The sequence below is a fragment of the Henckelia pumila genome, chromosome 4, assembly GCF_033568475.1.
Source record: "Henckelia pumila isolate YLH828 chromosome 4, ASM3356847v2, whole genome shotgun sequence".
Classification (NCBI taxonomy): Eukaryota; Viridiplantae; Streptophyta; class Magnoliopsida; order Lamiales; family Gesneriaceae; genus Henckelia; species Henckelia pumila.
Window position 1 is genome coordinate 35,744,708 of NC_133123.1, and position 21,562 is coordinate 35,766,269.

Sequence of the window (21,562 nt, forward strand, 5' to 3'; positions counted from 1 at the left end):
CATCTTAAAGATATCAAATAGCTTATTTAAAGCGTTTAAAACGGTTTTCTAATAGTTTTCCAAATAAATTTACAAACTTTATAAACTCTTTCAAACGTTTCTCCAATCACAATGAATTTAAATTGATTTAAATACTCTAAGGATTTGAAATCCGTTGTTATTAGCTAAATTATAGTGTAATAAATATCAAGATGAATTTTATTTTATTTTTTAAAGATATCTAAACAATGAAAATACATTTATATTGGTAGATTTCAAATCATTTAATTCAATTTAACCTTAATTTATTTGTATTTTAATTATTTATTCAAACACTCATATTTACTAATTTTGTCAAAAAATACATAAAAAGAAGGGTAAATTGCATATATCACCCTTGTGAAATCCCGTGTTAGCTAATAACCCCCTGTGAAATTTTTTTAAGCTAATAACCCCCTGTGATTCTAGATTTGTAGCATACACACCCTTTCTGACTAAAAAATGACGAAAATGCCATTGACTTTTATGAACTATTTAATTTATCATTTATTTTATGTAGGGGTACTTTCGTCATTTTTTAGCTGAAAAGGGTGTGTATGCTACAAATCTAGAATCACAGGAGGTTATTAGCTTAAAAAATTTCACAGGGGGTTATTAGCTAACACGGGATTTCACAAGGGTGATATAAGCAATTTTCCCTGAAAAGAACACTATGTGCATCGCACAGGTGGAATACTAGTTTTTATAACAACTAATTCGCACACAGCTTTTTAATCAAAGTTGTCATAAGAATTTCATTATAAACAATAATATTGCATTTATGTTCATTATAAACAATAATATTGCATTTAGTTAGGTCACTGTTAGTGAGATGAGATTGAGGATAGGTTAATTAAATTAATGATACTTATGAGGAGGCATATGCATTGTGGTAAAGCCTTCTTGTTCGATCACGTGATTAATTAATTGGTGACATTGTAGTTTCTTAATTATAAGGAGGCATGTTTATTTATTATTGGATGATATTTAAACGTCTCGTACGTGTATCTTCTCTATTTTGAATGTTATGAATTTTGTGTAAAAAAAAACGAGAAAACGTCTCGTGTTTATTAGACCACACCACGTGAGATGAGAATGAGTTTTTAGTGATATTTTTAGGATCTAAAGAACCTTAGAAGATGCCTTGCAAGCGGCGTAATGAGTCTCGAATCGATCGTTGGTTTTAACTTCTCAGTTCAATGTGGAAAACTAATAAAATTAATTTATGTTATGCTTGGATGGAAGAATTTTAAATCTATGGATTTCGATTCTATTTAATTGTTAACAATAAAATATATAATAGATCAAATCTTAAATCTATCACTACTTATTTACACATTAGTTATATAAAGTAAAATACATTTCAAATGAATCCAATATTGGATAGACTTGAAATCTATCCTAACTAACATGAAAGAAGTAGATTTAAAATTTATGTTTTTACTTCTATATACAACAAAAATACATTTGAATATTTTCCTAAGGGGGTGTCCAAGTTGGTGGAGTATGTGAACTCTTGGCCAGAGGTCAGGAGTTCGATTTTTCCTATGGCCTACCAACACCTTCTTGGACTAGTCTGTCACACAGGGCTTGCCTAGTGTGGTTTACCTGAGTAACGTAGTTTGCAGGCTATTGCGTTAGTCCAGGAGCTTAATTACCCAGTGCACACCGAATGTGCGGCTGCGGGTTCCCACGTCACAAAAAAAAAATACATTTGAATATATTTGAAATTCATGAATTTAAAATCTTTCTATCCAAACACAACCTTAAGGAAATGGCAAAACCGAAAAGAAAACTTCATGAATTACAACAAAATCAAAATTTGCTCTTAATTGTGAACCAAATAAACATCATTTACAAGACAACTCGGATACATAGAAACCAAAGGTAGCGTTTGAAAATGTTTTTGAAAAAGTGACTCGATGAGTCCTTGGTTTGTTAGGTTTCTTTGAAGGTTAATCGAAGTCCATTGGATTGATTTTATTTCTTGGACCAAATTAATAGGGCTAAAAAAATATAACTCGACGGAAAATAAGCATGGTGTGGAGAAGGTTGTAGACTTGTAGTCTATAAATTAATATAGTGCACAAATCCGCATCAAAGAGAAAGTAATAAAATAGTGGTACAAATGTATAAAATAGTGGTAGGTAGAAGAGTTTGTAATCTATTAATTCCGAGTCATTTACTTGTTTAGGGACGCTTTATATGAAGGTAAAAATTTTTATTGTAATTGTGACGAATTTAAAATATATGTCATTTAAAATTCATTTATGAATTAAGTCGATAAATATCTTTCTTCATATCAATTATATCAATCCAAATCTAAGAAAACGAAGTCGAAACCTTGTGATCCTCAACGAATCAAACCGAACATGTCGTAGAGAAATTTCATTTCCACCTTGATATGATTGTGGAAAGACTAGTGTTTTTTTAAAAAAACAAAACAAAACTAGAAAGACTAGTGTTTTGGTTTGTCATAGAAAAGGACAAGTAATTGGACATCCCCTCTAGTTTTTGGTTGTCATAGTCAAGTATCCAAATGATAAAAAGTGAGGCAAAGGCAACACTTTTTTTTTTATCGGTAGATGAGTGTTTTTCTTTCCTTTCTTAAAACAATTTGGTGAGGGGTGTGTTCTTTTTTTAAAAAGTAATGAAATTATCGAATATCGACACTTTCAAAGATTTTAATTTGGTGTTGTTCGTTGATTGGCAATGGAAATCTGCAAAATATTTCAAATCCCACCATTGCATGCACCACAGGGCCACTAAGAAATGTGATGTCTAAATAATGTTTATGAGAAAATGGACCCTTTTTTAACCATATCTTAGATTCATACATACGAGAATTGATTAAAGTTGATGTATATATATATATTTTATAATTTTGGGAAAGGGGCTTCAAAAATTTTGTTTTATACTATTTTGTATTTATAAATATGGAAACTTAATGTATATGCATGTACAAACTTAATTTAGATTTATATGGAGAACGCTCACACTGATATAGGTGAGTTGGTAAAGCCTGAGGTCATGACGTGGGAAGAGATTCCCCAGCATTGCAGGTTCGATCCTCGTGTGGAGCATATTCTCTGCTGAAATATTATAGGGGTATGCTCTGGGAGTTGGCCATGTTGCTCCCTCCCTCAAGTCCCTGCCGCTCGTGCACATCCCTCGATTTAGTTCATGCATGAACCAATGAACCTCTTACTCATGTGAGATGAAGTCTTCTTCGGGGTCAGCCATTTTGAGATTTATATGAAAAACACATCCTAAAAACACCCAGTTTCCTATTTTAGGCCAATAAATTTGTTTTTAGTTTCACATGCATTTAGTTGGTTTTCTTAAAAAAAAAAAAAAAAAACTCTAATATCGAACAAATTAGCAATGTTCGATGTTACATCAATAGTTAAGATGATAACTCATCCATGATCCATCTCCCGCGCCAGATGAAGAGAAAAGGTATTCGTTCTCGGGAACCTCAAAGCCAATGCTAAAATGACAAGTTATACTGCAAATAGAGTGGGTTGGACCCATTTTGATTGGACACCATATTGCGCCATACAAAAATTAGTGGAGCTCCAAATACCGTGAGTTCAATAATTAGCATTTAAAAAGCCTTTAGGGATGATAATGAAATCAAGCCTCAGAATATTCCCAAAAAATGGGTTTAATTCTATGTTTGCATAAATAATAGCAAGCATATAATGTGTCTCTATGCATTGATGTAGATCCTCTTGTTCTTAGAGCAATATTGAGCTCAAATTGAACTAAAATCGAGTCAAGTTGGATCTAAGTATGTACTAAGACTAAGATCTTCCGTCATATTTCTTCTTGATTCACAAAAATCGTACCCGAAATTTCTCTTCAAGGATCTCGAATTCCTTGCTACTAGGATCAAGATGTGTTATATTGATCCTGATTAGATATGCGCTAGATATTTAAATTTTAATAATATATAAACACGTTGCAAACATCTAGTCAAATGGCAAATATACAAATCAACTTTATAATATTATTTATAATTAAAAATTGAGCAACAATTTTCACTTTTCCCCTTATATATGCTCTCTCTAGTGCACCACCTACTAAAAAGAGTCCCAACAACTAATTTCCAGTACTCCGGAAAACAAGAGAAATGGCTTCAAACCCCACTTCAATTTCCTCCTATTCAACCTCCATGAATCAAGAGTTCATATTCCAAGATTTACATTCAAGAAAATTGTTACTACACACTCCTAATTTATACATCTCCCCACCTCCATCGCCTTCCCCGACGACGACCCTAGATCCGACAAACCGAAGAGACAGCAACTCCATCGATGCAAATGTTATTATGGTTCTATCAGTCCTATTATGTGCCTTAATTTGCTCATTAGGATTAAATTCGATCATAAAATGTGCCCTGAGATGCTCAAGTTTAGTTTCCTCCGAGTTAACGACCGATCATGCCGGTGAAACGACGACCGCTCGCGTAGCCAACAAGGGGATCAAGAAGAGGGCACTCAAAACGTTCCTCACAATAAGTTACCCGAGTGAAGTCAAGCTGCCAGGTTTGGACACGGAGTGCGTCATTTGCCTTTCGGATTTCGGGCCCGGTGAACGTGTTAGGGTTTTGCCCAAGTGTAACCATGGATTTCACGTCCGATGCATAGATAAATGGCTGAACTCTCACTCCTCGTGCCCTACTTGTAGGCAGTGTCTCATTGAAACATGCCATAAAATTGTGGGGTCATGTGATCTAGCCACAACTAGCACGTCGTCGGGGGCGATACCAGAGACTACTCCACAGCAAGAAGTTGCGAGGATTGAGTCTCTCCAACCTGAAGGTTTTATAAGAAGTACTCATGAATCTTGAAAAATGAATATATATTAGGATTCTTTAGATTCTGTCAAGTGTAGTACTTGAGGTTGATTTGAACTTCTTTTAATCAATGTTTTTTTTTAGGAAAACTGCTTTAATTACTTTTTAGTAGGGCCATGCAGTTTTCATTAGGAAATTTTAAATTATGCAATAATTAGTGTATATAATGTATTTCGGCAGTTTTTTTTTTCCCTCTTGGTGTCATGATTTGAAATTCATAATTAACAAAGAAAACTTAAATGTAATAATGAATCGAAATCGAGTTGAACTCGTGAAATTTTGTGATTACAAATTTGAGCCAGCAAATGTAAAAAAAAAAAAAAAAAAAAAATCCATTCTTGGACTCGATAAATTTGAAGCTTGAGTTTGGCTATCTCATGAGTGTAGTCATAGTTGAAAGTCAAAAGGCACGAAATGATTTGTGAGTTGTGACGTATGTTTGTCTCTTTGCAATTTTGGTCTTCTATATCGTCAAATTTTAGTTTCAGTCTGTTATATTTATTTTTTCACAATTTAAGTTCATTTTCTAATATGACACATTGATACAGTAACGATATAATGCAGTGCGATGTGACGATGATTTGTGTAGCTCTATCAACACTTTCAATAAAAAAAAATTACTAAAATTTCCAAAAACTAAAAGATATATAAGACTAAGACTGAAATTTAATAATTAATAAATGACCAAGATCACAAAAAAACAAACATATATATGAGAACAAAAAATACAATTTTTTTCCATGATAATTATTTAATTTGAGGCACAACTACAATTTTTTTCTGTATAATACTATAATGTAAGTTGTGTTCATCCCATTTTCTCTTATTTTACCCAGTTTCATATATATTTTTCACAAATAATAAAAATAAATAAAAGTAAAAGTATTGGAAAAAATAAGAGAAAACCGGATCAACATTTTAATCCTACAAAAAAAATAAAAATAAAAATAGAAGACTGAAATTTAAACATATAGATCTTACCAAAATCACAAGCCGATGTATATGACCAAATCGCAAATCTTTCAATGGGAATTCTGAAATTTGTCACTTACCGATTGTGAGTTGGACCTAATTTTCTAACTAAATGATGCCTACTAGCTCCCCCATGAGGGCAAATAGAAAGGCAGATGCAACCTTGAAAAAAATTTGTTAAGGTGGGGGTGTCAAATGTATCTTTCAAATGGATTCTTGTTGGTAACATACATATGCACATGTATTCACACGCCTATGATATTGATTGACCAATATATATATGCCACATGGCCAGATATATGACCACTAATTTTCAGACGTGCCCACAACAATTTTATAACATCCCTAAATAGTTTCAAGAAATTTCGACTAAATCAACATTTTGGAGTTTGGATTTAAAATATTAAAGTTGGGTCATTGAATTAAATTTGTGACTATGAGGTATAGTTTAGTTTGTTTGTTTCAACCTAGATATGAGTTTTATGAGTCGAATTAATTTTGAAAACTAGCATTACCACATGATACGTTATGCGTGTGCATATGTAAATATAATAATAGTACCATCTCTTGACACACATACAGTGTTTGTATATGTGTTAAACTTTTTTTGATGTTACATGTTTTTTTGTGAAAGATCGAGATATCATATGCAATTAAAAAAAGCTAAAAATTGTATTTTATAATATTTTTTATGTTAGAGACTATATGATAAATTAAAAAGGATAAATGACATGTATCATCCTTGTGAAATTCAGAGTTTGCTGATGACATGACCCCCTATATATGAAAGTTTTTTTGAGCTAATTGCCCATTGTGATTCTAGATCTATAACATAAACACCTATTCCGGCTAAAAAATGACCAAACTAACCTTAAATGACTTATATAAACTCTTTTATCACTCTTTATTAAAATTTTAAATTAAAATATCAATGCATTAACTTATATTTTCAATTAAGTTTATTAATAAAATCACTTTAATTAATTTAAATATTAAATTTTTTTAAAAATAATTAATCTTATTACTTAATTTAATGTAATAATACAATTTACTATTAAAATATATTTCTAACAAATATTAAGATAAAATAATTATATATAATTTTCATAGTTATTTAACTAAAATCTGGTTATTTTATTCACTTAAATATAGAATTATAAGACAAAATTAATTTAATTATTAATTTAAGTAGGAGTATTTTTGTTATTTTTTAGCCGAAAGAGATGTGCATGCTACACATCTAGAATCACAAGGGGTTATTAGCTCAAAAAAATTTCATAGAAGGTTATCAACAAATCCGAGATTTCACAAGAGTGATATATGCAATTATCCCAATTAAAAGTTATAGATGAATGTTTTATGAGATAAGATATTTATAGATAAACAAAAAAATTATCAAAATATGTTTTTTTGTTATTTTTTATTACACGAAAATTAAGTATTTTTTTTGTAATTTTATGAGTATTTTTGGTTTATGAAAAATTATATTATGATCTTAATTAAAATGAATTATTTAGGGCTCTCATGATATGGTGTAGATATATAAATACTATACAAATAATTAATTTAGTTATGTTATATATATATAATATATATATATAATATATATATATATATATATATGATACAAAGGGGAGTGAAGGACTCGAACTCAAATTTTATTCTACACTAATTGACGGACATGTGAGACCGATTGGACTACAAGCCCGTCTCTAGTTATGTTATATATAAAGAATTTCCAAATAATTTATTTTCCATCAATATATAGCTAACTAAATAAATTATTTGAAAAATAAAATTATATTATTTAAGTGCAATTGACGCATTTTATGTCTCACAAATTACACTCCATTATTGGTTTTGAACTCCATATCCGTATATTTCTGTCAATATATAGCTCTTTTCAGCCCAAAGAAAGTTGATTAGTATTATGTGTAAAATCATTCTGGTGCACGTGAAACTAGTTCTGAAGCAGAGCATGAGGCAAGCTGACTAACTGAGAATGTGATGTAACAAATTCAAGATTTCGACAATTTTGAAAAAAAAATGACAATTTAGTTGATTTATACATGTAAGTCCGTTAGATTGGTCCGTTCCGCAATCTAAAATAGTTGGTCTGGACTAGTCTTTTTCTAACCAGCCTAAAATAGGAGCCGTCCCGTCCGTCTAATCGTGAGCTGCAACAGGTTATGGACCGACCCACCCTGTTAACTCGTTTTGACAACTCTATTTATTATCCTGTTTATAGCTCAAGTGTAATATTTTTTTCTTGTATGTGTACCACTCAATAGTAAACTATGCAATTGTACGGTGTAACCTATGCATAAGGCTATCTCCAGCCACAAACTCTATTTTGGTGCAAATTTTGCATTAAAATAGTGTAATTTCTGCACCAAATATAACATTTATCTTCAACTCATTTACTTTAAATTTTTATCAAAAGGAATATTCTCGTAATATTTTTTTTTATTTTACATACATTGTTTCTTAATATTTAATTAATATCTATTTATAAATTTAATAATATAATTATGATTAGTTTTTATATGATATAAATAATATTATATTATTAATACATGTATTTACAATAATAATTAATTATATCATGCAAATTAATAAACACATATTATTAAATTAAAATGGATAAATGACTAAACATTAAAAATAAAAATAAAAAATTAGACATCTAATTATAATTAAATTGTGTATTTGAATATTAAATTGCTCTAATTAAATAAATAAATAGACATAATTATATACACAAATTAAAATATTTATCAATCAATTGTTATTTTATAACAACTAAAAACAAAATAAAAGAATTAAAAAAGGAAAAGTTTTCCGTGCACCAAATTTGGTGCAAAACAAGGGGTGCGCTATTTTGGCACCAAAATAGCGCACCCATAGTTGCTCTAAGGACATTTAGTTGAGAAATATGAAAATTCATTTCTAATTCTAAAATTCTAATTCTTATTTGAAAATCATATTTTCTCTTGTTTATTATTTAATTTATAACATCTGTATATTTTAACATATCAATAAATAAAATATTTTATCATTAGGTTTAGATGAGGGCAAAAAAAATATTTGATGCAATATATCTCAACCCAAGACACATTGTTCATTTCTTTTTATTTTTAATTTACGTTTTTTTTAATACATGAGGGTGAGAGATTTTCTATCTAAAGTATCTACATTACCCATACAAGTTGGATTTTAACAAAAGATCGTATGGGTATTGTGGTCTCATGACCCTTGCAACTAAGTCAATTGATCCTTAGCTTAAAATCCTTTTATATTTTTAGGCATTTCTATTGTGGTGAATCGAGAAAGTGCATAATTGTAGGGGTGGATTTTCGGTATACCGTATCAAAAATATCGGTATGAAAAAAATTCATACAGGTATCGATACTGAAATTTTGAAATTTTTATGTAGAAAAAATCCATATTGATACCGTATAAATACCCAAAAAAAATTCCTTATACTGAAAAAATATATGTATATCGAAAAAATTTTGGTACGGTATGCCGAAAACTCGGTATTCTGGGTTCGGCATGCCAGCCAGTGGCGGAGCCACATATAGCGGCACCCGGGCTTTAGCCCGGGTGACCCGAAAAATATTTAAAATTTTAAATATATTGATTTTGAAAAAAATTTAGATTAATTCGATAATAGCTCGTGTGATTCGATTTAAAAATTTAAATAATTCTAAAATTTAAAATTTTAGCCAAGGTAATTTAGAAATTCTGGCTCTGCCATTGATATCAGCCCTACATAATTGTACTCATCGACCAACGTTATCCGACGTACTACTATAGCTAGAAGAATAGAGTTATCGTACATATGGGAAATGATTATTTCATGTTGGACAAGCGATAACATATATATAATTGACCATATTATATATTTTAATCGATCTAAACGAGACAAACATCGGATTAGTACAAAACGATAACATATCACTCAGATCATTCAGCCCACCTAACACTACCTCAAAGTAAACACAACTATTTTGCAAATTTATAGTTTGAAAACATAATTAAGTGAGTGGTTGGTATGTTGATACGACCACCTTTCACTTTTTAACCATTTGATAGCTATTTAATTACGAAAATATCATTTTTTTTTTCAACTTTGATGGATTATTATTTATGAAAACATTATTTTTGCATTTTTTCAGTATTTATTTTTTGATTAAAAATTGACTGTACAAGTACGCAAAGCTTGTACCCGAGTACTATTATAAAATTAATTATTAACACTTACTAAGACCAACATTTTCCTCTAAATTTAATGGTTATCATCCATAATCTCTAATTTTACTCATACTTAAACTGAAAGTTGAAACTCATGGTTAAATGCTTAAAGAGCAAAATGAAATTATAGATTATGGATTCTGCTTGTTCAATATAAAAAAAAGAATTATGTCAGAATCTCAACGCGAATTTAAAAAACGTGACGAAATTAGGACATAATCTACAACACGAGAGATATAATTCGCAAACACAAAATTAAAAGTGAAAAATTGAGAATAAAAATAAACTAAGTATTGATCATCCCAACAAAAATTTGATTATCCCCACAAAAATATGACCTTTTCAATTTTTCTTCAAAAATGAAAATAATGATCTAAAAAATAACATAATAAAAATAATAAAGCGTTCCTAAAATAATAATAATAATAATAATAATAATAATAATAATAATAATAATAATAATAATAATAATAATAATAATAATAATGAAGAATTTAAAACAAATTCAAAATTCAAAATTTCAAAATCTGAACACCATTCATGCTGTATATAAATAGACACTTCTGGTCTCTGCGATGTCACCTCATTTGATTCCTCCTTTAGCGTTCACACCGAGGCAGACGAGGTTGCTGCAGAGGAGAGCCAAGAAATACTCGAATTATCGCATCATCGGTGCTTGGATTTCCATTTAATCTTTAGTTTCTTGCTCTCTTCACCAGTTTCCTCTCCAAATCCAGGTAATTATTGTCGTTTATCATGTTTCTGTTTTCGTTTTTCCATTGATAGCTGATTGAATTTTGTTGTTCTTTTTTTGGAATCGTTCGATTTATGGGTAGATCTGGATTTGAGCTGCGTGGAATAGAGCTTTTCTACGTAGTCTTTTTAAAATATGTTATTTGAAAATGTGGGATTTGTGATTTTTGAGATGCTTGTTTGATTTCAATCCGATCTGTTGTTTTGAAAGCAATATCTTTATTGATCTATCTGTTTTTGTTTTAGATCTGATTCTTTATTATGTTTATTCTTGCTTGTTTTGTCTTGAAAATTATCAAGTTGAATTGTTTCCTGTGTGAGTGGATGGGGTTGATAAAGCATCTTTTGCTTAGAATTCGTATGCTTGTATGAACTATGAATATCAGGTTACTATGTAGAAAACATGTATTGTATCTGCTTGGTTCGTGCTTGATTCGATGACTTTGTCCTATGGTATTGATTGAATTGTTTGTTTGTTGCAGTTGTTTAAAAATGGCCGATGGTGAGGACATCCAGCCCCTTGTCTGCGATAATGGAACCGGAATGGTGAAGGTTCGTGTATAATCTAAAATGCCATCAAAGCCCTTTTAGTTCTGAATCTTTCGATCTTTAGTTTAGACTACTGCTAATCGTTGTATTTAATTTAGGCTGGATTTGCCGGCGATGATGCTCCAAGGGCGGTTTTCCCAAGCATTGTGGGTCGACCTCGACACACTGGTGTCATGGTCGGTATGGGGCAAAAGGATGCCTATGTGGGTGATGAGGCTCAATCCAAAAGAGGTATCTTGACCTTGAAATATCCCATTGAGCATGGAATTGTCAGCAACTGGGATGACATGGAGAAGATATGGCATCATACATTCTATAATGAACTTCGTGTGGCTCCCGAGGAACACCCGGTGCTTTTAACTGAAGCACCACTCAACCCTAAGGCCAACAGAGAGAAGATGACTCAAATCATGTTTGAGACCTTTAATGTTCCTGCGATGTATGTAGCTATCCAGGCTGTGCTGTCTCTTTATGCCAGTGGTCGTACAACCGGTGGGTATAAGGATTTGAATCTGAACTTTGTTGGCTTATACTCTGTGCAAACGGTTTTTACCTCATTTACATCAATTTATTTGGTTGAGCAGGTATTGTGCTGGATTCTGGTGATGGTGTGAGCCACACAGTGCCAATCTATGAGGGATATGCTCTACCGCATGCCATCCTTCGTTTGGACCTTGCTGGTCGTGACCTCACGGATTACCTTATGAAGATCCTCACTGAAAGAGGTTACATGTTCACCACTTCAGCTGAACGGGAAATTGTCCGTGACATGAAGGAGAAGCTTGCTTATGTTGCTCTCGACTACGAGCAAGAGCATGAAACTGCCAGGGGTAGTTCTTCTGTTGAGAAGAACTATGAGTTGCCTGATGGACAGGTTATCACAATCGGAGCTGAAAGATTCCGATGCCCAGAAGTCCTCTTCCAGCCTTCTTTGATTGGAATGGAATCTGCTGGAATTCACGAGACCACCTATAACTCCATCATGAAGTGTGATGTAGATATCAGGAAGGATCTCTATGGTAACATCGTCCTCAGTGGTGGCTCCACCATGTTCCCTGGTATTGCTGACCGTATGAGCAAGGAAATCACTGCCTTGGCCCCGAGTAGCATGAAGATCAAGGTGGTTGCACCACCAGAGAGAAAGTACAGTGTGTGGATCGGAGGATCCATTCTTGCATCCCTGAGCACTTTCCAACAGGTCAGTCATCTTCTCCTATATCTTTTGAAATAAATATTTCATAATCTGTTAAAACACAGAGAATGTTTTATAAATTATTGCTGATGCATGGTTTTATGCTTAAAAACAGATGTGGATTTCCAAGAGCGAATACGAGGAGTCCGGTCCTTCCATCGTCCACAGAAAATGCTTCTAAGCTTTATGAAACATTTATGGTGAGTTCAATATCAATCAGTTCTTTTAGTCGAGTCTTCATGTTATCTTTCAAGGATATTCAATTTGGTTCTCGCAGCGAAGTTTTGAGGTGCGGGGTTGTTAAAGGGGAGGATACTTTCTTATGATGTGTCAAGTGTCAACTTATCTCTGCTCTCATTAGTTCTCGTTCTCGCTGTTTTATGGATGATGAACATGTAATGACCTTCATGTGTTGTAGAATTATTTATTGCCCTTAAGATGGACGTGTCCCTTGTGGAGGTCGTTTGTAGAGTGAGTTATATTGATGTTGTCTGTTTTCCTTTATCCTACATTTCCTATTTTGGCCGATTTCTTTTGAAAAAACAAGGATGTTAATATATGTTGTATGAGAATTTTTAATCTTTATCTTCAGTTATTTATTCTTGAAAATCTTCTTCTACTAGTTGTGGATAGAAATCGAGTGTTAAATTCTTGGTCTTGGCTTGTGCACCTATCTAAATTTGTGGACAAAATCTTATTTTATGCTTGCCTCCTCTGTGTTTGTGATGACACAATGTGGGCTTGTCCTGATCTCAAGGGTCGCTACGTATTTTTTTTGCCTATCGCCTTCCTAGCCACACATTTTAACTTCGTTTCCAACTACTTTTTCCTTGTTTTTTTCATAAACATTTCTTGAATTTTCAATAATTATACTTTATATATGGATTTCATAATATTTTATAGATTCCTTGATCCATTTATGTGATGAAATTAAGTAAATGCAAACTTTGGGGTTTACTTTCAAATAATAGATAAATACTCTTAAATAATAATGTTGATTAAAAAAAATGAAAGCAATGAGTATTTTTACTTTTACAGCTGGGGATTCATCCGATGTAGATAGATAATTTAGATGGATTGTACAGTTCAAAAGGTGGGTTGGCATGTGAAGATGCCTTGTGTTCTTTTAATTGAACCTTGGCCATTTGCTCAGCTGTGATTCCATTCATATATACGTTTTCTTATTTAATCTAAATTAAAGGCTCATTGGTGGTGGCCATTTTCATCATTTTTAATGTTATATATATTGGAAATTTACATGCGTTGCTAGCATGGTGTATATTAAATTGAATGTTCTACTATTATCTAAATTTTAAATCTAAGTCGTATAATTTATTTAACTTAATTAAATTGATTGTCTGAATTAATTCAGGTTGGTTTAATATATCTCGATAACATAATTTGTGAGGATATGTTTTGGCGAGATCAACATTTTGAGGTAAATGAAAAGATAAAGGAATATTCTGGAAATTTTATTTTTAGAGTACAATTTGAGGCAAATGTGCTGTAGACGAGTTTTGTGTTTGATGTAAAAATCATAAGACATGAATTAAAATAATGCAATTTGGATATTGTGTTACATCTATAATTTGATAAACCTTTTTGAGGGAATAATAATAATAATAATAATAATAATAATAAAGTCGATAGAAATACTAATCACCCTCTCAAATTTCAAGGTGTTCAAATTTGTTTCAGATATTGTTCTAACATCCACTTATATGAAGTTAATTGATCACACAACATTATTATTTTTTCGATTTCGGTAATAAATTAAATAGAATAATAATTTATTAAAAACAGAGTTTCTATGTAAAAGCTTTCCATAATATGATAACTTTGTACTCCTTGTTTAAGTGGTCATTGTTGAAAAGTAATTTCGACTATATAGTAATATCAAGTGGATCCAATATCAAACAATTTTTTAAGCTCCCTCTCTTACCAATGACTGAAATTATAGAAATATTTTTAAAGGACAAGTTGGGAAATTTTTGTTTAAGGATCTCAAATAAGGCCTTTTTACATCATAAAAACTAGCGGCATCGTACACGCATTACGTGTGAAACTTAACCATTTTTTTTTATATATATTATAATTTTGCTAAAGTGAGTCGATATTAGTGTTTGATTTGGAGTGCAAAGATGTTTATTGTGATATAGAGAAGGTGATGATAATTGTATAACCTCTTTCCCACTTTTTTTCTCAACCTAATTGAGTGTTGCGGTTAAGTTTTGTTTTGTTATTTTTTAAAAAAAATTTGTAATTTTTTTTGTGACCATACCAAAAGAGACCATGCTATGACCCTCTTACATAATAAATAGGTATAGATAATAATGGAACCACGCCAATCTTATGTGATACCGTTTTGGATTTAGCTACACCAAATATATAAATGAGTTTTCATTTTCAAATTTTAGAAAACTCGAAAACAAAAAAAAAAAATCACCTGACAAAATCCAATGAAAATAGGGTTTAGAAATGATTATTCAAACGGACCCATTGGTTGTAGGTTCGAATCCTACTTAAAAAAATTTGATTCATTTTGAATTAACGAATTCAAATCTATCCGATTAAGGACATAACACAATCCGAAACCGAAATCCCATCAATCTGGATTAGAAGTATAACCCAGTTCGAAACCGGAATGTCATCGAACTGGATTAAAAGATCGTTGTTATCAATTTTTTTATTTGATAAATTTACAAAAATAAGTTTTCAATATATTTTTTATTAAATAAAAATGGAATTGAACACAATATTGATAAATGGAGTGTCCCAACCCTGGCAAGGTTTAGCCCAATGACGACTTGTATTTGGGCTCACTTTTGCACAGGTTGTCCGGCGTCGTTTTACAAGCTAAAACCCTCTCCAGAAATGCCCCAAATACCTGATTGATCAGAGAATGAAAACCCTAATATCTTACTAGATCTCTGAGCAATTTACAAACCCCAGAAATCTGCACACGATTTAGTGCATTGCATTCGTATATCTGCGGGCCCAACGTTGAAATGCTGAGGAGACGAGCGATCTCGCTTCTATCAACCTCAATCCGCGCAGCTCAGAGAGATTACCCAAAACCCATCTCGGTATCTTCGCCTTTCGAGCCCCACCGTCGCGATTTCCTGCAGACCTTGCGATTTCCGTGGGATAATTCGAAGCCAAGTTTTCATTTTCACAATGCGAGGGCTTACAGCAGTTTATTAGCGTTGAATGATCTGAGGGATAATCCCGGAGCACGAAAGCAGAAGACCCGGAAGGGTCGGGGAATCGGGTCGGGCAAGGGGAAGACAGCTGGTCGTGGGCATAAGGGTCAAAAGGCTCGTGGTACGATGAAGTTTGGGTTTGAAGGTGGCCAAACACCCCTCCGCCGTCGTCTCCCAAAACGTGGATTTAAGAATCCCTTCAGCCTCACATTTCAGGTATTTGCTTGTTCGCGTGCGTTGTGTGATGAATGAACTTGTCATTTGTTTTAGACTCCGCGCGTCAGTAATTGGTGATTAGAGCGCGGAGGAAGAGACGCTCTTTTCTTTGACAATCTAGTGGTTAATTCGTGCTAATGTCCTTTGTCATTGGGTGCCTGCACTTGCTTATTTCGTGAATTATGTTCATGGTTCATGGCTCCACATTTAATTTTTTTACTTTCTCGTGTTTGTCCCTATAGATGTTAGTGTGTTATCATTTATAGTTATTACATTGAGTTCTTCGTGGAAAAACAAATGATCATTGCTTTGCTCATTTAGGTGTATCAATGCATTCATGCCAATGCTAGTTAATCTGGACAATTAGATTTACCTTTTTATTTGGCGTGCTACATTGGTGCATCCTAACCCATGTTCAGTTCCTTAATATATAAACCACATCGACAAGGCTTATGCACTTTTGCTTCTTGTGAAAATTTTGTCGATTGATAGTCCTGTATGTGGAACTTCACTATGAGAATTATAATTCCAATAAATCGAGGTCTGAGCTAATGCAATTATGCTAGTATTTATAAGTCTTGTCATCCTCAGCTCTTCAAATTATTGCAGACACCATATGTTCAGTCGTAATACTTTTTGGTTTTGACCAACTCTGATGAAGAATGAGCGAACTGAATATTTAATATTATATAAATGATGCTTTCTCATTGTCAAGTGAGCCGATGCACAAACGTTCACGAGCATGATGGAACTCAAGGTTTCCTAAGTTCATGCTCAGTTTTAGTTTTTCAAGAGCTCACATGCATGAATTTTTTGCGAATAGTTAGTTATATATGTAATAAAAGTTAATATTTTCCGTGTTATATAAAAAAAAATATAGTATTATTTTAATTTATGTGTGAATTTTGAGGTTGCAAATTTGTTCATAAAATTTGAGCTTGTGAGTGGAGCTCATGAGCCAAAACTTGAGCTTCCTCGTGTGAAGTCAAATAAGATCGAGCTCAATTTTTTTGGGGTCAAATTTGACTCTTTTGAACCTTTAGTTAAATGCCATTCGTTATTCTTCAGTCATATGGTTTTCATTGAATACATGATCTGGTTGAGTCGTTGACAAGCTTGCTCCTCCCCCTCTATTGTGGCCCTATGAGGATTTTATTTAATAAAAGCACACTATCAATCTGAATAATATCTATATATATATCTCTCTCCTTTTGTGGCATTCTCACATTCACATGGAAAATACATTCTTGATTTTTTGTGCAGAAAAAAATGTTGCTTTTCAAGTAATTGTCTGTAATTATATTTCTGTGATTGTGACAGCCAGTCGGTTTAGGGAAAATTGCAATGTTGATAAATTCTGGAAAGATTGATTCCTCAGAGTTGATCACGATGAAAACTCTCAAGGTATGCACATTAGTTTTGCCCACATCTTCTTTCCCCACTTTATTTCTAGCTTTGTCTGACGACATTTTTTTTTTTAACAAAAGGACGCTGGAGCAATAGGGAAGCAAATTGAAGATGGTGTTAGACTGATGGCTCGTGGTGCTGAACATATTCAGTGGCCCATCCATCTTGAGGTCATGTTCTTTTTTGCTCCTTCTTGAAGCTTATTATAGATTTGATGTTTTTATTAATTCATATATACTCAGAACAAATATTTTTACATATTATATATGCACAGAATTGTGATTTGTGAGCTCCTTTCAGTCATTCAAATTAAGGTTTTGGCCCCTCCTAGGCAAAAATTCTAATTCCATGCTTCTCAGGTACGGAATTTAACAGTATCTTGGAATATTGTGGGTTTTTTATACAGGTTTCTAGAGTAACTGTGAGGGCAAAAGCTGCCGTAGAAGCGGCTGGTGGATCAGTGAGGAGAGTCTATTATAACAAATTGGGGTTGCGGGCTCTACTGAAACCGGAGTGGTTTGAGAAGAAGGGCAGGTTGCTTCCAAGAGCAGCAAGGCCTCCACCAAAACAGAAAGATAAAGTGGATAGCATCGGTCGGTTGCCTGCTCCAACCAAGCCAATCCCTTTTACAACCGAAGAAAAAGATGCCATGGCCGCTTGAACCGAGCTCGGAGTGATTCTAATGTTGTAAAGCATAGCAAAGTGCTGATTGTGGTTGTCTGAACGAAAATAAAAAAATTATTTTCTTGGATTTGTATTAGGATTTTCTTTTTGAGAATCAAACATTGGTAGGGATATAACAAAAGCATGATTATGATGCGCTTATATAATTTTCTTTCCCTTTACTGCGCCCCTAATATTTTTGTTTGTTTGTTTTTTTTTTATTTTTCAAAAAAGGTTAAAAAATTTTGTTATAATTTGAAAATATTGAACAATGTTTAAGAAATATTTTTATAAGACATATTTTTAAGAATTTGAAAATATTTGAATAATGTAATTCTCACAAAGGAAAAAGTTAATTATAAATTGTTCGAATTAAGATAAGTAATTAAATTAAAAATTAAACATAAATTCAGTGTTTAAATTATAAATTTATAAATTGATATTTAGATGGACAAAAAATGCAAGCCCCAGAAAGTCAATTGGTAAAATTTTTTATTGTCATATATATATATAATATGATTCGGATCATGAAAGATTAATGCTTATTGACAGAAATTTTATGCTTATTAAAATTTTCCAAGTTAGGCTCATCATGCTCATAAAAGGTCAAGGATTCTAATTTTGAAGGGTGGCTGAAATTTCGGGTACCCGAAAGTCGGGTAACGATTTTTATTCGGTTCGGGTAGTAAGAAATCACTACCAGATTTGTCGGGTACTCTATCCGAATTATCCGAACCCGACCCGGACGCCCACCCTCGGCGATACTTATCTAGCAGACTAGCACAGAGTACCATATTGGGATAGAAAGAGAGAGAACAAAATTCGAAAGAAACCCTCCACCCAGTCCGTCAATTGGGGGAGCTACTTAATCTTATTCAAGGTAAGGAAAAATGGGTTTAAGATGGTGAAAGTTGTGGTTTTGCAGAGGATGACAGAAGAAAGTTTTGGTTTTGCGGAGGATGGCAAAATTTCTTGGTTAGTTTATTGCAGTGTTTTATGTGCTGTGGTATTTTGTATAACTAAAGATTGAATTGAATACATGCTGAGATGTGGAAATTTTGAAGTAGTGGACTGAAATCTGATGAAATTAGGGCAGAATTGTGTCTGTGATTTTGCATATTTGGTTTATTTTATTTTATTCTGTTTTCTTTCGGCGAAAAATGCCTGGCTCTTGAAACTTGCAAACAAAATTCTTGTCTATGTGGAGTGAAATGGAATGAGGATGAAATACCAATTCTGTTTTTAAATTTAAAATATTTGGTCGATTGAAATATCTGATAAAAATGTTTTAAAGGTTAGCACTGTGAAGCACCCATATTTTATCTTGGTTTGCTCGTCAAGTGAAAATGGATTTGAGACTATGTTTGCATAATGCATAATGTTGTGTTTCACTTTCACCGTTGTGTTATATTATTATGTTGAAATAAGAGAATATCTGGCATCTTTTATTCACATCTGCACCATGCATGACCGTTTTGGAAATTATTTTGTATTATTTTCAGATTCAATATTTTAGTATCACATCGGAATTGTGCTTAAATAATTATTTTTGACAGTTTTGGTTTAGAAAGTAATGAAATATGTATGCATGATCTTGCTAATATAATTATTTATGAATATGTTATGTTAATTTTGGGATATAGTTCGTTATGTTACAAAAATTCAGATAGTAGCATCAGAATTCAGGTTGGTCCTCAATAGGTGTCTTTCCTTGGTTTTAAGTTTTAACTGGTCAAGTACGTTCATATTTTTTGCAAATAAAGAAAATTACTCACAGTTAAACAAGTTTATTGAAATTTGTGCAAGGAAAAGTTGATGAATTGTCATGGGGTGATTGTATTATTTCAGAATCTGGGAGGTTGATTTTATTGTGATTCTTTCTATGTAACGAACATGAATGCTTATGCTATACGTTCATGTCGTATGCAATTTGACATCTTAAAGGGTGTTTGATGATGATGTCGTCATTCAAATGTTTTGTTTCCCTGCAGCTGAGTAGCATTTTGTTTTGAGTTTGTGTGGGTCGGAGAGGACGAACATGTTTGCTACAGCAATAAGGTATGTTGCAAAGAAACCAAAACCAAAGATGAAGCCAATAGAACTCAAGACACCACCGGAGCAAACACAAACAATCACTAGGGTGATTTTTGACATCTTGAAAGAACATGGTCCACTAACTATTGCTGATACCTGGGAGCATGTTAAGGTATTGTCTGGACAATGGTGCTGATCCCAAATTAAATGAAAAACAGGAAGGAAAAAAAAAAGAAAAAAGAAAAAAGAAAATAATAACACATCTTCCTGTATCTCGTATATAAAAATCTGGTTGGGTTGGTTCTTCAGGAAATTTAGTTTTTGCGATCTCCTGCTTCAACATAGTAAAACTAGGCATAACGATTACAATTTAAATAATTGAATAGTTACATTAATTGTAGGTGTCAAATAGGCATTTGATCGTGGCTCATAACTTCAAAACAAAATGAATGATGTGGTTTTATCTGCTACATGGTGGTAATGATACGATGAATCATGTCTCCGGTAAATACTAGAATAGATTATTTAGTGCAGGATGTAGAATTATAGGTTGAATTTTGTTGAATGTAATATTTGACTGATGCTGTTTGTTTGAGCAGGAAGTTGGTTTGAGGGGATTGGATAGCAAGAGGCACATGAAGATATTGTTGAGATGGATGAGGGAAAGGCAAAAGGTGAGGCTACTATGCAACCATGTTGGGCCTCACAAGCAATTTCTCTACACTACCTGGTTTACAAAAGCTGGCATCAAGCCGACCAAATACCCTGGATTTGGCACTTCTACTTCAACATCTAAGTCGTCGTAATTTGTTCAAGGAAAAATGGAGGAAGAAGTGGTTCATAAACTAAAACTATGCATCATTTTTGGTTGTAGATGCCACTAGTTTTGTAGCCACTTGTTTGAACAGGTTAAGCTTTCCGGCTGGTGGTTGGAATGTTGTGAAGTTAGCTTTACTTGTTATACTCAAGAGAACGATGCGTGAGTAAAGTTTCGTTTAGTTGTAGACTTGACTGACATTGATTTTTACAAAATGCAATGGAATAACGTAAAAGCATGTTATGTTGAAATATAAAACCTACTGAATTTATGCGAATAAAAGGGACTTGGTACAAACTTAATAGTTCATTCCTGTATGTTTATGTGTGTGAGTAGGGCGGGGTAGAAGTCCTCTGGATTTATCATCAAAACCCTTCTGTTCTCTCATCTTCTTTGGATCAAGGAGCCTTGGTTTGGAAAGACGAGTTCTGTGAATGCAACTTCTTCGAAAATATAATCAAAGCAGCAGTGCTTTACAAGTTGAAATGATATGCATTAGCCGGTAAAATCCACCAAATGCATTCTGAGCCCCCTTTTCGTATAAATCCAAAGCCGAAGAAGTTATCTCAAGTATATATATAACTATTTACTCAACCACTAGCACGAGGAAATACAGACTC

General features: G+C 32.8%; 4 protein-coding genes across 6 annotated transcripts; all 4 read left to right on the forward strand.

Annotated features, from left to right (window-relative positions):
• Positions 1 to 4,122: 4,122 nt before the first annotated feature.
• On the forward strand, positions 4,123 to 4,887 carry LOC140867285 (RING-H2 finger protein ATL78-like). Its single transcript, XM_073272358.1, has one exon. It carries the CDS (start codon positions 4,154 to 4,156, stop codon positions 4,871 to 4,873), a length of 720 nt encoding a protein of 239 aa, XP_073128459.1. The 5' UTR covers positions 4,123 to 4,153; the 3' UTR covers positions 4,874 to 4,887.
• Positions 4,888 to 10,675: 5,788 nt separating this feature from the next.
• LOC140894655 (actin-7-like) lies at positions 10,676 to 13,187 on the forward strand. 2 transcript variants are annotated; one of them, XM_073303221.1, is made up of 6 exons: positions 10,676 to 10,845; positions 11,344 to 11,413; positions 11,509 to 11,902; positions 11,995 to 12,608; positions 12,718 to 12,802; positions 12,880 to 13,187. In XM_073303221.1, exons 2-5 carry the CDS (start codon positions 11,354 to 11,356, stop codon positions 12,781 to 12,783), a joined length of 1,134 nt encoding a protein of 377 aa, XP_073159322.1. In that variant the 5' UTR covers positions 10,676 to 10,845; positions 11,344 to 11,353; the 3' UTR covers positions 12,784 to 12,802; positions 12,880 to 13,187. The 2 variants fall into 2 exon arrangements, with proteins under 2 accessions (XP_073159322.1, XP_073159321.1); XM_073303220.1 differs by having other exon boundaries at positions 10,677 to 10,845; positions 12,718 to 13,187.
• Positions 13,188 to 15,401: 2,214 nt separating this feature from the next.
• LOC140866527 (uncharacterized) lies at positions 15,402 to 18,262 on the forward strand. Its single transcript, XM_073271529.1, has 4 exons — positions 15,402 to 16,021; positions 17,342 to 17,425; positions 17,509 to 17,598; positions 17,835 to 18,262. Exons 1-4 carry the CDS (start codon positions 15,611 to 15,613, stop codon positions 18,087 to 18,089), a joined length of 840 nt encoding a protein of 279 aa, XP_073127630.1. The 5' UTR covers positions 15,402 to 15,610; the 3' UTR covers positions 18,090 to 18,262.
• Positions 18,263 to 18,873: 611 nt separating this feature from the next.
• Positions 18,874 to 21,129, forward strand: LOC140866621 (uncharacterized). 2 transcript variants are annotated; one of them, XM_073271651.1, is made up of 3 exons: positions 18,874 to 19,066; positions 20,083 to 20,297; positions 20,725 to 21,129. In XM_073271651.1, the coding sequence occupies exons 2-3, from the start codon at positions 20,130 to 20,132 to the stop codon at positions 20,929 to 20,931; spliced, it is 375 nt and encodes a 124-aa protein (XP_073127752.1). In that variant the 5' UTR covers positions 18,874 to 19,066; positions 20,083 to 20,129; the 3' UTR covers positions 20,932 to 21,129. The 2 variants fall into 2 exon arrangements, with proteins under 2 accessions (XP_073127752.1, XP_073127753.1); XM_073271652.1 differs by having other exon boundaries at positions 18,946 to 18,971; positions 20,088 to 20,297.
• Positions 21,130 to 21,562: the final 433 nt, after the last annotated feature.

Bases quoted from the DNA above. Each gene is read 5' to 3' on its own strand.
- LOC140867285 (XM_073272358.1), top strand. From the start codon at position 4,154: ATGGCTTCAAACCCCACTTCAATTTCCTCCTATTCAACCTCCATGAAT.
- LOC140866527 (XM_073271529.1), top strand. From the start codon at position 15,611: ATGCTGAGGAGACGAGCGATCTCGCTTCTATCAACCTCAATCCGCGCA. The intron at 16,022-17,341 runs GTATTTGCTTGT...TGATTGTGACAG, and splicing joins CCTTCAGCCTCACATTTCAG to CCAGTCGGTTTAGGGAAAAT. The intron at 17,599-17,834 runs GTCATGTTCTTT...TTTTTTATACAG, and splicing joins AGTGGCCCATCCATCTTGAG to GTTTCTAGAGTAACTGTGAG.
- LOC140894655 (XM_073303221.1), top strand. From the start codon at position 11,354: ATGGCCGATGGTGAGGACATCCAGCCCCTTGTCTGCGATAATGGAACC. The intron at 11,903-11,994 runs GTGGGTATAAGG...TTGGTTGAGCAG, and splicing joins TGCCAGTGGTCGTACAACCG to GTATTGTGCTGGATTCTGGT. The intron at 12,609-12,717 runs GTCAGTCATCTT...GCTTAAAAACAG, and splicing joins CCCTGAGCACTTTCCAACAG to ATGTGGATTTCCAAGAGCGA.
- LOC140866621 (XM_073271651.1), top strand. From the start codon at position 20,130: ATGTTTGCTACAGCAATAAGGTATGTTGCAAAGAAACCAAAACCAAAG. The intron at 20,298-20,724 runs GTATTGTCTGGA...TTGTTTGAGCAG, and splicing joins ATACCTGGGAGCATGTTAAG to GAAGTTGGTTTGAGGGGATT.